The following is an 18,246-nucleotide window of genomic DNA, read 5'->3' as shown; positions in this document are numbered from 1 at the left end:
CCTGAGGCTGTCCACGAACCATGATCCTCCTATCTTAGCCTCCCAAATGCTGGGATTACAAGTGTGCACCATCACACCTGGCTCTAATCTCCCTTTAAAGGTTTTTTTGTTTGTTCTGATTTTTTTTTTTTTTTTGTACTGGGGATTGAACCCAAGGGCATTCTACCTTGGAGCTATACCCCCACCATTTTTTTTTTTTTTTTTTTTTTTTGGAAACAGAGTCTTATTAAGTTGCTAAGGCTATCCTCATAGCCATGATCCTCCTGGTTCAGCCTCCCAAGTACTGGGATTACAGGCATGTGTCACCATGCTTCAAAGGTTTTTAAAGGTTAGTTTGACCTATAAATGGCTCTTAAAGCTTGAAAGGTTTGTGTGTGTGTGTGTGTGTGTGTGTGTGTGTGTGTGTGTGTGTGTGTATGTGGTGTACTGGGGGTGGAACCCAGAGGCTTTCTACCTCCGGGCTATACTCCCAGACCTTTTTTATATTTTATTTGGAAACAGGGTCTCACTAAGTTGCTGGAAGCCTCACTGAGTAGCTGAGGCTGGCTTCGAACCCGTGCGATCCTCCTGTCTCAAGCGTGCGCCACCACGCCCGGCATAAAGCTTGAAAGGTTTTTAAACTCTAAATCACAGTTTAGATTGAAATAAAATTGTTAACTTTTTGCCTGTGTAAGAACAGACCAGCTTTTTCTCTTAAAACTGAGCCTTACTCGAGTGCTCCCAAGGAATAAAGTCTTACTTTCAGTTTGGCCCCTGCGTTTGCTGCATTTATATCCTCTCCTCTGCACGGCATTCAAGGAAGGGGCTGCTAAGTTTGATAAAATTTGGTGGCCTATTTTATAGTTAATTTGATTTTTCTGTTTTGAAATGAATAGAAGACAACACATTCCGAAATATGAAACAATAGCAAGAACAGCTCAGGCCTGAGCCAGGGGATTAGCTCCTAATTTTTAACACCCTATTGCATTCAGTGGGAATTCTAATCAGGTGATGAAGGCCTTTAGTAGGTTTTGTTGGGTATTTAAGAAAAACGTATAGCCGGGCGTGGTGGCGCACGCTTGTAATCCCTGCGCTTGGGAGGCGGAGACAGGAGGATTGCGCTGGTTCAGAGCCAGCCTCGCTGGCTTAAGAGACCCTGTTTCCAAGTAAAAAAATATAAAAATAGGTCTGGGAGTATAGCCCAGAGGTAGAAGGGCTTCCAGGAACCCCAGTACCACCACCAAAAAAAAAAAAAAAAGTAAAACACTGTTTAGAGCTGGGCATGGGTAATGCACACACATAATCCCAGTACTTGGGAGGCTGAAACATTGGTTCAAGGCCAGCCTTGGCAACCTAGTGAGACCCTCGGCAACTAAGTGAGACACTATGTTTTAAAAGAGCTGAAGGTGTAGCTTAGAGTAGAATGCCCCTGGGTTCAATCCCCACTATCTCCAGTGCGCCCTCCTCCCACATACACAAAGATGCTCGTCTCCAAAGGAGCATCTTTATAATAGCGAGAGATTGCTCAGGTCAGCCTGTCCCAGAGGCTTCTATCTGGAGCAGCCCACAGAGGACTGGAGAGGCTGAAACCAAGCTAGGCTCCATGCCTTCCAGCACACACAGACAGTGATTTACAGAAAAATGTTCTAGTGGCCTGAAGGGATTACTGCATAAGAGTCCTCTGGGAAGAATAAATAGAAATCCTTCTGCGCCCGTCAGATTTGCTGCGCTTCAGCTCTGGGGAACTGTGCCGCTCCCGGCCGGCTGCGCTGAGTCCGGTGCTGGAAGCGCTGCTCCCTCTGCTGTCCTGTCCCTGAAAGCAGGAAGGTTCCTTGATCTCAGGAGCACCTGTTCTCCACAGATACTCTGAAGGAAGTAGAGCCAAGTGGCTTCTTAGCTAAGTGTATAGACCCAGCCAGGATAATACCCAAGGAATGATTATGTTTAGCAGAGGTAATTTATAAAGAAAAATGTAAAAGACAAAACAAATGTAATTAGTATATACAAACCCCGAATCCCAAACCCAAAGCAGGTTAAACTTTCAAAAAACTAAATTACTCTAGAGCAGGAGAGCAAGGTAGCATCTGAAAATGGTGCCATCCAAATTTTGTTTATACAGCCAGGCATGGTGGCGCACATCTGTAATCCTAGTACCTGAGCGGCTGAGACGGGAGGATCGCAGGTTTGAAGACAGCCTCAGCAAGTAGTGTGACTTAACAACCTAGCAAGACCCTGTTTCTAAACAAATAAACAAAAAAGATAGGGCTAGGAGTGTAGCTCAGAGGTAGACTGCCCCTGATTTTAATTCCCAGTGCCACACACACAAAAATTTTGTTTATATGAGTAAAGGGGAAGAGGTAGGCACACAGGGTCATTTCAGAAAAGATTTTCAAGCTCCTGCCAGTGGAAGGACTACACTGCTTGGTATCTTACCTGCTCTGATCAGTTTGGCCCAGAAATCTTTCCATGTTGATATTAGTTGAGCACTAAATCTGTACACAAAATAGCCAGTAACCACCAGAGGGAGGTGTCTGGCTCGTCCTGACCCAAACTCATTCCCCTGCTGTCGGTGACCTTTTCCCTCGTGTGCAGCTGGAGTTGGCCAAGCAAGAGAGGCTTAGGCAGTGTGGAGGAGTGGGTTGAAGAGAAGGCCTTGCTATCAGCATGTGGTCTCATTTTGGTTTATCAAGGATTTCTGATTTGGCCCTTGGGCATAAGAGAAGAAGCAAAAGAATGCAGATAGACCTGAAAATCCTAATGCTCCATGGCTGGGTGGAGAGCATGGTCCTGCTTATTAGGTGGCAGAAGCATCCTGTTGAATCCTCTCCTCTGTACATAGGCAGAAAAGAAGCTCAGTCTAAAGTAGTGATGTTAAAAAATGTCCTGTGGACAAGGCTGGGGGAAGGAGAAGGAAGAATGTCTCGCCTTGGGGTTGGAGCCTGCAATCCAGGGGGTCCTTGGCTCTGTTTTGGGCTGTTTGCCATAAACATCACATTCCGATTTCTCCCCTGTCTTCATACCTGAGGCTCAGGAAGTAAGCTTGCTCTCACACCTGTCTCATTCTGGCATGAAAAAGTGATTTGATAGAGTGAATTTTCAAAAAGAATCTGCTGGTATGAGTTTGAAAAACTCAGGAGTAGATGAAAACATTTTTGTTTTGGTTGACCCCTAGGTTCTCCTCTCCTGGCAGTTTTCAGGTCATCAGGAGAGAGAAAAGATGTTATCCTACAGAGAGTTGATATTCTTTTGCTCTAATGAAAACTTTGTTCTTATATTGTTAGGGCATGCAAAAATTTAGCACCTAAAGAAGGTGGGAGCGGTCCACAAGGAGTGGTTGGTTATTCAAAGAATAGGCTTCTTTGTTATTGCTGTTTGTCATAGAATAATAACACTTCCTTTTACTCTGTAAAGAAGAATGAGGTAGTGCAGGAGAGGAAATTACAAGTATGCTTTCAGTGTGGGATGGGAGGAAGTTAGTGTTCTGAGATGGAACTAAAAGATTATCCCGGGGCTTAATTTTGCATAGAGGTAGGAAGTCTAATTTTCAATGTCATATTTTTTTTTTTTTTTACTGTGAGGCTTCGCTATTTTTGTTTGCTACGCTGTATTCACATGTCTGTTTTTCTTGGAATTGTGTAAAAATGGGCTCGTTGGTTTTACAGGTGAATATCATTCCAATAATTGCAAAAGCTGACACCATTGCCAAGAATGAATTGCACAAATTCAAGAGCAAGATCATGAGTGAACTGGTCAGCAATGGGGTCCAGATATATCAGTTCCCCACAGATGAAGAAACAGTGGCGGAGATTAATGCAACGATGAGTGTAAGTCCACAGATAGGAAGGGAGCCGGTGTCTTTCCCAGGAGCTTTGCTGAGGGACAGCCTCACTGAGTGGCTAGAATCCCAAATTAAGAACCTGAGGCTTTGGTTGGAGTCCAAGCAGAGCAGTTGCTGGCTCTATAGCATTCTATAGCATGATCAGTCTCAAGCTGAGATGCCATTTGCATGTTCTGCTATAGAACTGCATTTTGGGATGTCGGTGTAGGGTTCAGGAAACATCATTTAGTCTTGAAACTAAATTTGTATTAAGTGTTCGAGGCAGAAAATGCCCAGGAACTTTTGCTCCTTTTCTCCGGTTAGCAGGACTGAAGATCTTTAACATTATACACAGATGCTGCCCTTTATCAAGACTTTTTTTCAGGCTCTATGTTGCAAACAGTTCCTCCTGATGTGGTCGCATATGGTGGGCAAAGCTGAGGAAGACAGATTCCACTGGCGGTTGCTTTTGTTATATCCAGCGGAGACCTTCCATGGTCCTTAGGCCAGAATGTTGCCTAGAAAGGACCTTTTGCTCCTCAACTTCAGGGAATATGTTTCACTTTCAGATTTGGAGTTTGAGAAAGAGAACATGCTTTTCTTCTTTTCCACAGAGTGAAATGAACTAGGAAATTTAAATATCTTGTGTATCGTACAAAATACCACCTGGGCAGCCTGAGCTAAGGACTCTGCCAAGCTCTCTGTGGGAGAGGATTTGGCCTAAAAAACATTCTCTTCCTTCTCAGTGTATCTGTAAGAGAAGAATACTGGATCAAGAACCCTAAATAATAATTCTCAGAGAAGTTATTTCAAATCTCCTCATTCTTATATGTTAATAGAAAAAAATAACATAGAATTTGTTTCTCCTCCACCCCCAGAATGTAGCCATAACTACCACATAAACCAAAGTGAAAGAGCCAGTTGTCTTGGACACCCTCTCTGCTTGAGATAAATCTGGGCACAAGGCTTGAGCCAGTGTTTGAGGATAAAGTGTGTTTCTGCTTGAAATTGGTGCAGGGATCTGCTATCCAAAGCATATCTGCTCAATAGAAACACAATGTGAGCTACACAAGTAAACTAAAGCCACATTACAAAAGGGAAACATGGAATTGCTTTTAAGAACTTATCCAAGATATCTAAAAGACTATTTTTCAACATGTATTCAATTAAAAATTATTAATGGTATGCAATGTATTAATGAAATCCAGTATGTATATATATATATATATATATATATATATATATATATATATATATATATATTTGTGTTTGTATGTGTGTGTGTGTGTGTGTGTGTGTATTACTGAAGGTGGAATCCAGGGGCTTTTCTACCTCCGGGCTATACTCCCAGAAACAGGGTCTCACTAAGTTGCTGAGAGCCTCACTCAGTAGCTGAGGCTGGCTTTGAACCTGTGCGATGCTCCTGTCTTAGCCTCTGAAGCGCTGGGATTACAAGCATGTGTCACCACGCCCAGCTCCAGTGTATATTTTTAAACGAATGTTTATATCAATTTGGAATTCAGATTTTTTGTTGGAAATACTTGATCTGTATTTACATTTTATACAATTTATAATTAAAGACTATTCAAGCCACGTGTGGTGGCACACACTTATAATCCTAGTGCTTGGGAAGTTGAGTCAGGAAGATCACAGGTTCACAGCCAGCCTCTGCCACTAAAAGAATAAAATAGGGCTGGGGGTATAACTTAGAAGTAGGATGCCCCTGGGTTCCGTTCCCAGTAACACACACACACACACACACACACACACACACACACACACACACACACACTACCACCAACAACCAAAAAAATTAAAAAGCATATTCAAATGCTCAGGTTACTCCTAACATATCTTTAAGTGTTTCAAATGAAATAATTTTCATATACCTTGAAAAAGCTTATTTTTTTGAAGATTAATTTTAGTATGAAGCAAAGAGAAATCCAGTCCTACCAAACAATAAATTTCTAGTTAATAAGAACATATTTTGCATAGCTTTCATTTTAAATTTAAGTGTAAATTAATTAAAAGTAAATAAAATTAGAAATGAGTGTTCTGGTCCTACAGGCCATGTAGCAAATGTTGAGTAGCCACAGGTAGTGGCTGCCGCGTCGGCCAGCACACATCTAAAGCTTACTGTGTAGGTACCACGACGGTTGCACTTTCCCTTTGAATCTAGCTTGTGTCAGGTATTCAGTGTTGGGCTGTGGGGGTAGGATGCATGTGCTAGTCTCCTAGCTGCTGTCCATGGCTGTCCCTTTTTCCTGGCCACAAAGTAGAGAGAGGCTTGCAAAGCAGAGAGCGCACAGAGGCGGTGGCGAAGCCAGCCTTGAGAGATCTGTGGGAGATAACCGCCCTCTTCTGTTCCTGGCAGGTCCATCTTCCGTTTGCAGTGGTTGGCAGCACCGAAGAGGTGAAGATTGGCAACAAGATGGCAAAGGCCAGGCAGTACCCCTGGGGTGTGGTGCAGGGTATGTCCATCGAGGGAAAGGGACTCGCATGTTTACTTCCCGTGGCTAATAGCCACGTTTCTTCCCTCCCCGTGTCCCGTATCGGCAGCGGGCAGTGGGGAGCGAGTGCTATGGTTTCACCCTGGTTGTCGTGGGGTTAAGGAAAAAAACAAAATGGTAATCAGACAGGTAGACAACAGAGTGACTAGCTAAACACAGGTAAACTAGCTTCCAAGCCCTAGTGGCAATGGGGCAGCCCCTCCTTGATGTTGGATTGTGTAGGAAATTCAGTGTAAATTTCTAGAAAAGGAAAGAGTTCTTCCCTAAGAATTTGAAGCTGATGCATCAGCAAAGTGTCATAAATTCTTGCAAAAACAAGAACGTGCTTGTTTCTCCATCATTACTGGGAAAGTTGTCTTCCAGTTCAGTGTTATTTCAGTAAGGGTCTGGTAATTTGGAATAATGGTGGCATTTAAAATGTGCCCTGTGCAGTTCTGATGGCGTGGAGTGGTAGAAATAGGCCTGGCTTTGGAGCCAGGTGATGTGGTGTTTGAATCCAGACCCTGCGACCTCTGTTTGTGAGGTCGGCTTGCTTAACAAAGCCAGGCTTCTGCATCTAGAAGCAAGAATCGCACTGCCTCTTTGGCAGGATGATTAAGAGGGGTAAGACAAAATTCTACAACTCCTCCCTCAGTGCTCTGGGCAGTCGGCTCTGCTCTCATCAGCACCATGGTAAATGTTGTCAGAAATCTTGTCTTGGTTAAGAACACGGGGTGATGGATGCAAAGCATCTTTCAGTGGCCTTGAGACCTCAGAGATTTCAGAGGCATAGAAACAACATCTTGGATGTGTCACTTCAGCTTTTCAGTCCTTCCACCCACCCTTTTCCCGCCTCTTGCAGTGGAGAATGAAAACCATTGTGATTTTGTGAAGCTGCGGGAGATGCTGATCCGCGTGAACATGGAGGACCTGCGAGAACAGACGCACGCCCGCCATTACGAACTGTATCGGCGCTGTAAGCTCGAGGAGATGGGGTTCAAGGACACTGACCCCGATAGCAAGCCCTTCAGGTAAGAGGACATCCAGCAGTCGGGCGTCTATCAGACAGTGGCAGGATGGCACATTGGCACACCATGGAAACAGGGTTGGGTTGGGGTACTATGGTGGAATGGCCCTGGGGGAGGAGATGCCGTATCACCAGACATTGTGATAACCCCCCTTTTTTTGTGTGTGTGGCGCTGAGGATGGAACCCAGGGGCATTCAACCTCCGAGCTACACCCCCAGCCCTATTTTTATCCTTTATTTTGAAGCAGGATCTCACTGAGTTGCAAAGGGCCTCACTAAGTAGCTGAGGCTGTCCGTGACCTGCCATTCTCCTGTCTCAGCCTCCCGAATGCTGGGATTACAAGCGTGCGCCGCCACACCCGGCTTGATAACCACTTTCTTTTGCATCATCTTAACTAACTGGCAAAGTGGATGCTGTCATTATTATCCACATTATACAGAGATGAAACGTAAGGCCGTGAAAATGAAAGCACCCTGCTCAGTGCCCTCCGAGTGGTGCTGAGGGTGGAGTGTAGCGCGCCACACAACTCCTGAGCCCAGGCTCTTCACCAGCATGTTTGCAGAGTCAGAGCCTGACCCACGTACACTATCAAGGTGTGGCCCCTCTGATGCCAGTGCCCCTTAAATTTCTGCCTTGCTGGGTTAACTTTCCAAGGCTCTTGGTTTTTCAAGTTCTCTTGCGAGCTTTCAGTGACCCCTCACAATGCTAACAACAGGAATAGGAACGGAAGTGACTTGTAGAAGATTAATGCCTTTTCCCCATCACTGATGGATGGAGATACAGAGCGTGAACAGGGGAGATGAAGGTGGAAGCGGTGCCCTCGCAGATGCCCAGCCTGTCAGAGCCCAGTGGTAGGGAAAGGGCCGGCAGGGCTGGGGTACTCAGGCCCACACCAGGCTTTAAAACTTGTGGACTACTCTGGGTCACCCTGGAAGGTGAAGCTGCCGAGCCTGGGCGCCCCCTCCTGGCAAAGAAGAGGATTGCCTAGACCAAGCCTAGGCAATTTCTTCCTTTTTTTCCCCCTCCCTCTCTCTATTTTAGGAGACTTTTATTTTGCTTTTAAAATATACTTATTGGTGTATTATAGTTATACATCATAATGAGTTACAGAATGATAGAAATATCCGTGGACACAGCACTAGGTGTGTTTCCTCCCGGATCCTCCCCCTTCCCTCTCCTTTTCCATAATGTCATTGGGATTGGTGATTTCATATATGTACACAGCATTAGCTGAACTTCGTCTCTATCCCTTCTCCTCCCTCCTCTAAGCCCCTCCCTAGCTCCACTGCAGTCTCCACTCCTTTATCTGAGGTCTCTTTTGTTACCCAGTTTCTCTCTAGCTTCCGCGTATGAGAGAAACATACAACTGTTCGCTTTCTGAGACTGGTTCATCTCACTTAGCATAATGTTTTTTTTAATTCTATCCATTTTTTCTGCAAATAAGATAGTTTTGTCCTTCTTTATGACTGAGTAAAATTCCATTGTGTGCATATACCAGTTTTGTGATCCATTCATCTGTTGATGAACACCTAGATTTGAGTATCAGTGATCTCAGCTCCCAGAGTAATTTCTTCCCTCCCTCCCTCCCTTCTTCTTTCTTCCTCTCTTTCTCTTTCTTCCTCTCTTTCTCTTTCTTTCTTTCTTTCTTTCTTTCTTTCTTTCTTTCTTTCTTTCTTTCTTTCTTTCTTTCTTTCTTGTGATTAAACCCAGGAACATTCAACCTCCAAGCTATACTACTAGACCAATTGTTTTTTTTTTTTTTTAAGTTGGAAACAGGTCTTCCTAATTTTCTGAGACTGGCTTTGAACCTATAATCCTCCTGTCTTGGCTTTCTAAGTACTAGAATTATAGGTGTGCACCACCAGGCCCGGTTTCCCAAGCAATTTCTTAATGGGTATTTGAATTGAGATGATGTGAGCTGTGTATGGGCTTCATGCCCCTTCTGATCAGTGTTTTCAAAGAAATAGACTCTGATGTCTACAAGCATAAAACTGATGGCTAGCCAGGCGTGGTGGTGCACGCTTGTAACCCCCGCACTTGTGAGGTGGAGACAGGAGGATCGTGCTGGTTCGAAGCCAGCCACGCTAGTTTAAAAGACCCTGTTTCCAAAAATAAAAAAATAGGCCTGGGAGTGTAGTCTGGAGGTAGAAGGGCTTCCAGGAACCCCAGTACCACCAAAAAAAAAAAAAAAATTGGTGGCTAGACATGGAACTTGAGCGAGCCTGTGCACAATTCTTTCCCCTGGATCTGAGCTGCCTTGGGGAAAGAAAGGGATGCATTTTCTTGCAGTTGTTTATTTATTATATTATTATTATTATTATTATTATTATTATTATTATTATTATTATTTGCAGTACTAGGGATGGAACCCAGGGCCATTCCTCCTCTGAGCTGTACCTCAGCCCTATTTTTTATTCTTTATTTTGAAACAGGATCTCACTGAGTTGCAAAGGGCCTCACTAAGTAGCTGAGGCTGGCCATGAACCACAAACCTCCTGTCTCAGCCTCCCAAATGCTGGGATAACAAGCATGTACCACCAATTCCTGGCTCTTGCAGTTGTTTAGAGATAGCTCAGTAAGGCACAGGCTGGTCCCCTGCTACAGGGATACTCTGGAGTCCCATGAGCATGTGTGAGAACAAATGCAGATTCCAAAGGGCTTCTACCCAAGAAGTTAACTTCTAGCCAAGTGTGCATTGTTTAATCACACGGGGGGGGGGGCGCTTACAAAACTGACCACCTCCAACCATATGAAACGGTGCCCTCTGAGGCTAGGCGTAGGAAGCCTTTTTGTCTACAAAGGTTTAGCTACTTGAACCTTGAAATGCATTTTCCAGAATAGCTCCACAAAATCAAGCCTACTCTATGATGATTAAACCTGATAAAAATGGCTTTTGTGTAGAAAAGGCTATATTTAGCATTTTGTCATGTTTGTGTTCCAGAATAGAACAAAAGAGCTGCTATAAATTGAATTCATTCGCCCTTGGATTCATCCAAGTCTAGATAGTGCTGAAGAGCAGTGGGCTGAGCGACAGGAATCTGATGGGTTCGAGACTGGCCCTGTGCCTGCTCACATCCTTACCCCATCTGGGCCAGATCAGATCTACTAATGGGGCTTTCTAGAATGGGCCAACTCTGCAGACCATATGGCCTCATCACAACTACCCAGGTCTGCTCTTGTCGTTTGAAAGCAGCCATAGACCGTAATATAAGTTAATGGGTAGGGTTATGTTCCAATTTAAAAAAAAATTTTTTTGGTACTGGTGATCGAACCCAGGTCTGCCTCTGAGCTACACCCCCAGGCTCCCACTCCCACTTGTTTTTGCAGTAGGGTCTGACTAAATTACTGAGGGTCTTTCTAATTCGCTGAGGTTGGCCTTGAGCCTACAATCTTTCTATCTCAGTCTCTCATGTACTTGGATAACAGGCACATACCCCATCTCATCTGGCCCAGTAAAACTTTATTTGTAGAAATAGGAGAGAGGAGGCCGGGCATGGTGGTGCGCGCTTGTAATCGCAGCATTCAGGGGGCTGAGACTGGAGGATCGTGGTTTGCGGACAGCCTCAGCTACTTAATGAGGCCCTTTGCAACTCAGTGAGACCTTGTTTCAAAATAAAGAATAAAAACAAGGGCTGGGGGTGTAGCTCAGAGGTAGAATTCCCTGGGTTCTATCAGTACTGGAAAAAAAAAGAAAAAGAAATGGGAGAGAGGGGGCCCAAATTTGGTTCTTGGGTTATGTTTTAAATGCCTGGACTAGATCATAGCTTGGAACCTGTGAACTGCCTACACAAGTTAGAATTTGTTGTTGTTGTTGTTTTGTTTTGGTACTGAGAAATAAAACCCAAGGGCATTCTGTCTCTGAGCTATACTCCTGGCTTTTTGTTTTGTTTTGTTTTTTGAAAAATTATCTTACTAAGTTATTGATGCTAGCCTCAAACCTGCCATCCTTCTTTTTCAGCCTCCCAAGCAGTGACTAAGTTTATTAGAGGTAATTTGCCTCCGACAATGTGAATAACCATTCAGTACAGCGATGTTCTCTTCAAGTATGGATTTTATGGAATTTGAAGAGTCTACAATACTACGCATAGCTCTCTACCATCCCCAGGCAGGGTTGGGTGGCCCAAGCCTGCCTGCCTGGTGAAAAACCAGCCCTTCCATTATGGCAGCCAAGGTTCCTTACGTTTCTGGGAACCTTGGGATGCTGAGCATGTCCTGCTGCTATAGGTTGGCAGCCCACTTTGCTTTCTCTGTTGCTGACATTTTAATTAAGGCATCTCTACACGCCCAGGACAATGGCTGTGAGGCGGAGATAGAGCTTGACAGGCCCAGCAGAGCTTCAGGGAGGTCTACCTGAGCCACCCTGTCTTCAAGGGCTTCAGGGTGGTTAGTCGATGACCTCAAGGCCTCCTGATTTTTTCTCTTAAGACAGCGAGGATGGCTTTGAACCTGCATGATCCTCCTGTCTCTGCCTCCCAAGCGCAGGGATTACAAGCGTGCGCCACCACACCCAGCAACTTCCTGACTTTTAGAGAACATGTCCCCACCTCCCCATTTTACCGTACTTCTATCCCAAAGTTTCCTTTTTGATGACAAAGAGGGAAATTTTATATACCTTTAAATTTATTACAAAGACTGTTACCCTTTGCTTTCTTTAAGAATGAAAGTGGAGATATGCATCTAAATACCCTCTATTCACTTAATTAACTAGGACCAGGTTTTCTATTTATTCTGGAAACTTTCTTCTCTTAGAAAGCCACTCACTCAGACTCAGGCATCCTTTCTGCTGTAGAAAAGATTGTTTGGAACAAAAAAGTTGGCTTTGAATCACATGTCACATTAAATAACAATGTGAAAGGAGTTTGATCTCTCTTTCTTGGAAGGTAGTATTTTAAAAGGGCTCAGCCTTAGCCTGGAGGGACAGTAGGCACCTAGCACTGCCTGGACCTATTGAGGCAGGAGTGGTGAGGTGACCTCGCAGAAAGGATGGTAGAATTGAGGGGAACAGAAGCCTCTGTTGATTTCAGGAATGCCCCAGAATTTCATTTTCGAAGTTGCCATTTCTGGATGTTCTTAGAAGATTTTCTCCCCCAATAAGAATTTATGAGTATATATGAAAGGCCTAATGGAGGTTTTATGTGTTCTCAGCATGGAAGATTCCTGCGTGGGTGTTCAGAGTTCATCCTTCCCTTTGCAGGCAATGTGTCCTCCAGGCCCACGTTTGTTGCCATCACGTGTTTATAAGCAGGGAGTACGTCCATGTTACCCAATAGGAGACCACAGGAGCAGCAGGGCCACGCCGTGACAGGAATGTTCAGTCCCTGGAAGCACATCACAGGCAGTAATGATAATGGGGTCTTTCCTGGGGTTGCCCTTGAACTTGCCTCAATTTGGAGTTTTATCTTATTGTCTCCAGGCAGAATCCACAGATATCCAGGCACTAGCCTACTCATTCCTGTGCCATCACTACCCAATAGAATGCCTATTCCTTCCCAGGACTCGGGCACTCTGCCTCCTACCCCTTTCTGTTTGGCATTTTAGGGTAATCAGGAAGAGGGGAGATGTAGACCACCAGTAGCGACTAATCATGTCTCCCTTGACCACTCCCCACTTTTCTCCTGAGACACCATTGTCCTCTGCACTGAGCACCCAGCCCAGATTGCCTCTTCCTCCTCAAAATACCACTTTCTCCTTGATGGTCAACTCACAGAAAGTGCTCGGTGTCCACCATTCTTTGAGGGATTAAAAAGTTGTCGGGCCTGCTTTTATTTGGGGAAGGAGTACTGAGGATTGAACCCAGGGGCATTCTGCCTCTGAGCTATATCCTCAGCCCTATTTTATTTTACTTTTTTATTTTTTGGTGCTGGGTATTCAACCCAGGAGCATTCTACCTCTGAGCTATACTCCAAGCTGATTTTTTTATTCTTCATTTTGAAACAGGGTCTCACTAAGTTGCCCAGGCCTGCTGTGAACTTGCAATCCTCCTATCTCAGACTCCTAAGTACTGGGATTATAGGCATGTGCCACCACGCCCAGCTTCCACTCATATTTAAGAGCATTTAGGTCTCAGTTCGCCAGCTGTGTAGGCCAAGAGTAGAGTTCCCATCTGAGCGAGGCAGCCTGGGCTCAATCCAGACTCTCCCTTCTTTATGGTATGACCTGGACAAATCACTAAGAACCCACATGTCTCCAAGTTTCTCCATCTGTAAAATGGGAGGTAGTAGATGCCTGCTTTACTGGGTGGTGGGGATTAAATGAGTTCTTGTGCATAAATTGCTCCATAAAACTCCTGGTAGTGGTGATCATATTCTGGCATGTCCAGCCCTTGATGGTTATAGGAGATTGGAACAGGGAAAAAATTGAATTAGCACAATTAAGCATGAACTAAGTGTCTGTTTTCATTCTCCTTTCCCTGGATTCCACAAACAAAAGCTTCTTCCTCCATAGGGTACTAAAGAAAACATTAGAAGACCCTCAGTTTCATATCAGCCTAAACTGTGGGAAACAATTGCAGATTTCTCACTTAGAGAAGGGTGTTAATGACTGCAATTAAAAATTGGCATCGGAGAGCTAAAAATCACAAGTGGCTTCATTACTTTAGGTATCTGCAAGTTCCTTCTGAACTAAGATTCAGTGCCTGGAAACATTAAGGTTTCTGTATCCCTGGGTAACAGTTTGGTTGGCAGAGGTGCCTGGGGAATATGATTTTATGGATGCTGTGGTGGTTCTATGTCATTTATAAGTAACTGATGAAGTTTTAATTGGGCTAAGGTTTTAGGGTTCCTTCTCATATGTTGCTGTGATTATCATTTCCCATGCCAGAATTCAAAACGTGGCTCACATCCTACGATTCAATTATATTATGAAGAAGTATCATTTGTTGAGTCCGTTTTCCTCGCTCTGGCCCAGGTTGTCAGATCTATGACCAGACTCATGGCTGAGGCCAGTCTTGCCCGTGGTAGAGCTACTCCTGAAGCTTCCTCTGGGATGGGGCCACTACCACGTTGGACTGAAACCATCAATGCACAAAACGATGCAGTGTACACGTTTCTTGCAACACACCTACTCTTATTGTCTGCACAGCACATGGCTTTTTTTTTTTTTCCCCAGTCTCTTAAGCTTTTTCGTTTAACACATTGGTTTAAGATCCATGACTGGGTCATGTTTGAAACTACATTTTCCAAAACAGTTGCATGAGTTAGGCCGTGGTTGGGACTGGATAACAGAATCATCTTGGGAGTTCTCAGTATATGGGGTAACATTACCCAAACTACATTTTCTATCTCTGAGTTACTGCAGAAGGTTTCCATGATCAGACATATCTAAGGAGCTCCAACTTAGTCGAGTTAACTGGTTCTTTTACTGAAGGACTTCTCAGAGCATATAAGATAAACAAACTTGTTACATGTGATGACTTGGAAGCATTTCAAAACAATTTTACCGTAGCTAGTCATTTTAATCAGCATCTCCAGGAGTGGGCTTGGGAATCTGTATTTAGGAAAGTATGCTAAGATGCACCAGGTGGACCTGGTGTGCTGCCAGGCTAGGATCTATCATGCGTTGCCAGTCTCCTGATGGGAAAACACTCACAGTGTTTCCCCTTTACTCTCCTGACTTTGGAAACCCTCTGTAGGAGAACCTTCTGAACAGAGATGCATTTTTATATCGCAATGAGCAAAAACTGAGTTTTCTGCAAAATTTCATTGCAGGGACAAGCCATCCTCTGTCTCTGGCAATTCTACCCAAAAAATGGTGAAGAGTTTATTATTATGCGCTAACAAAGAAAATCAAATTCATGTTACTGTTTCATGTTCTGTTATCTACACAATTCTGTATCTCCATGGCTATAGATGTGTGTGTGTGTGTGTGTGTGTGTGTGTTTGTACACATATGTGTGCGTTACTGGGGATTGAATCGTCCAGGGGCATTCTACCCCTGAGCTATACCCCCAGTCCCCTTTTATTTTTTATTTCAAAACAGGATCTCACTAAGTTGCTGAGGGTCTTGCTAAGTTGCTAAGAAGTATAAGCATCCTAACAAATACATATTCTAATCCTAGCCTAATTGTTCAGTCCATTATAGATGTGGGTGCCCACACACATGGGTGCTCCCTACTGGAGTGTCCTTTTTTATGCCTGAGTGGACAGGTGTGAATATTAAGGGTCTTTACAGGGTGCCTGGATCATCCACAATTTTTATCACATTTGTTTGCCCTTGGGATGAATTTGGTCTGTGTAGATACTACTGCATAGTTGTGTTACTATATGCTGTTGTTCTAGGGAAAGAGAGAGAGTGATTGATTGCAACCGCTTCTTTGTAGTATATATCAAGGGTGGAGTGTGTTATTAAAGGTGGTTTCTCAATAAGTGTTTTGACTTAGAAGTAAAGCTGAGTCACGGCATTCAATGCAAAATATTAGGCTCAAAGTTCTATAAACAGGAAGAGGAAGGGGTTTAAAATGAAAATAAAACTTTTCCCTGCACTGTTTCCAATTGGTAATATAAATTGGAAGAAGGCAGCTTTCCATGCTACCTTTGGAAATACTCTCATCTCTAGTTTACTCACCGAGTCTGCTTTTCAGGTTGAAGGCTGGAGGGAGATGAGTGGACAGAGGGGAATATTTATTAAGCACTGATTATATGTCAAATGCTTAACTCAATCTTCCTGTATCTAATTCTCATAATGATAGCCCGGAGAGGTAAGCGTTATTGTATCCACATCTGATAGTTGGAGGCTTGGAGAGGCTGTGCCTTCCCAGGATCAGTTAGTTGATGGGGGCAGAATTCACACCCTGGTCTGTCTGATTCCATGAACTCTGGTGTGTTCATTTCACTTCCTACATTAAACCACCTCCATCTTCTAAAATTCAAAATCATATCTTCAGCACAGATTTTCCCTGGGTGAGTGTATGCAAGATAAAATGTGGCTAATTAGCGATATATCTTTAGTTTTCCATTGTGTTTATTGACTCATTTCTGATTTTTTTTTAATTTTTTTTTATTGGTGCATTATATTCATACAACTTATTGGGGTAAAAAACTTGTGTGTACAAACATGTACTCATCGCTGATTTAACCCCTACCCAAATCCCACCCCATTCCCTCCCCGTCCCTCCCTCCCTTGCTTGGCTTAGTGATTGATTCGATATGTTTAAGTACATTGTGAGCTTTAGAGATTTTTCTCTTCCCCCCTCATTTCTCCTCCTTTAGGTTGTCTTGTTTGCTCCTCTTTTCTCCCTAACTCTCACATATTAGGGAAAGCATCTGATTTCTTATTTTTTGTGCCTGACTAATCTCACTTAGCATAATGTCCTCCAATTCCATCCATTTCCCTGAAAATGATGTAATTGAGTTTTTTTTGATGGCTGAGTAAAATTCCATTGTGTACATATCCCACAGTTTTGTAATCCATTCATCTGTTGATGGACATCTTGGCTGGTTCCATAGTTTGGCTATGGTGAATTGTGCAGCTATGAACATAGATACACATGCATTAGTTTGGTAGTTTGGTTTCTTTTCTTTTGGGTAGATACCAACAGTGGTATTGCTGGATCAAATGGAAGATTTGTTCCCATTCTTCTGAGGATTCTCCATACTGTTTTCCAGAGTGGTTGCACTAATTTGCAATCCCACCAACAATGTCTTAGAGTTCCCACTTCTCCACATCCTCGCCAGCATCTGTTGTTGTCTGTGTTTTGAATGATGGCCATTCTAGTTGGAGTTAGGTGAAATCTCAGGGTAGTTTTGATTTGCATCTCTCTGATTGCCAGTGATGTTGAGCATTTTTTCATGCATTTATTGGCCATTTGAATTTCTTCTTTTGTGAAGTGTCTATTTAGTTCATTTGCCCATTTTGTTATTGGATGCTTTGTTTTCTTAGTGTTGAGTTTCTTGAGTTCTCTGTATATTCTAGATATTAGTCCTCTATCAGTGGTGTAGGTGGCAAAAATCTTCTCCCATTCTGTTGGCTCTCGATTGAGATTCTTGATAGTTTCCTTTGCTGAACAGAAGCTCTTCAGTTTCATGCAATCCCATGTATTGATTCTCCTTTTAATTTGTTGTGTCTTTGGGGTCTTGTTGAGGAAATGTTTGTCTGTGCCTATGTGTTGTAGTGTTTGACCTATGCCCTCTTCAAGGAGCTTCAAGGTCTCTGGTTTAATTTCCAAGTCTTTGATCCATCGTGAGTTGACTTTTGTACAGGGTGAAAAAGTGGGATTAACATCCAATTTTCTGCATATGGTTAACCAGTTTTGCCAACACCATTTGTTGAAGAGGCTATCTTTTTTCCAGTGTATGTTTTTGGCCTCTTTGTCAAAAATCAATTGGCTGAAAGTGTGTGGACTTGTTTCTGGGTCTTCTACTCTGCTCCATTGGTCTATATATCTGTTCTTTTGCCAGTACCATGCTGTTTTTATTACAATGGCTTTGTAGTATAGTTTAAAGTCAGGTATTGTGATTCCTCCTGCGTGGTTTTTGTTGCTGAGAACTACCTTGGCTATTCTGGGCTTTTTGTTATTCCAGATAAATTTAAGGACTGATTTTTCTATGTCTGTGAGGAATGATCTTGGTAGTTTAATGGGCATTGCATTAAATCTGTAGATCACTTTTGGGAGGATGGCCATTTTAATGATATTTATTCTGCCAATCCATGAACATGGAAGGTCTTTCCATCTTCTAAGATCTTCTTCGATTTCTTTTTTCAGTGTTTTATAATTTTCTTTGTAGAGATCTTTTACCTCCTTGGTCAAGTTTATTCCTAGGTATTTTATTTTTTTGTGGGAGATCCTGAGTGGAAGTGTTTTCTGAATTTCTTTTTCAGTGGATTCATGGTTGGTGTACAGGAAAGCTTCTGATTTTTTAAGATTGATTTTGTATCCAGATACCTTGCTGAATTTGTTGATCAGTTCTATAAGCCTTTTGGTTGAGTTTGTTGGGTT

At 43.3% G+C, this 18,246-nt stretch overlaps 1 protein-coding gene across 1 annotated transcript in view; it reads left to right on the top strand.

The window, feature by feature from the left end:
• SEPTIN11 (septin 11) overlaps window positions 1-18,246 on the top strand; it is a gene marked incomplete at both ends in the record, with an annotated part of 108,169 nt that overhangs the window by 78,126 nt on the left and 11,797 nt on the right. The window contains 3 exons of the mRNA XM_080697710.1: window positions 3,642-3,803; window positions 6,171-6,267; window positions 7,148-7,316. Coding sequence (XP_080553836.1) covers window positions 3,642-3,803; window positions 6,171-6,267; window positions 7,148-7,316 — 428 coding nt within the window. The remainder of the gene's footprint in view (window positions 1-3,641; window positions 3,804-6,170; window positions 6,268-7,147; window positions 7,317-18,246) is intronic.

Source organism: Muscardinus avellanarius (genome assembly GCF_963383645.1).
Source record: "Muscardinus avellanarius genome assembly, chromosome: 6".
In the NCBI taxonomy this organism is placed as follows: Eukaryota; Metazoa; Chordata; class Mammalia; order Rodentia; family Gliridae; genus Muscardinus; species Muscardinus avellanarius.
The sequence above is the reverse complement of the archived record's forward strand: the minus strand, read 5'-3'. Positions and strand labels throughout refer to the sequence as shown.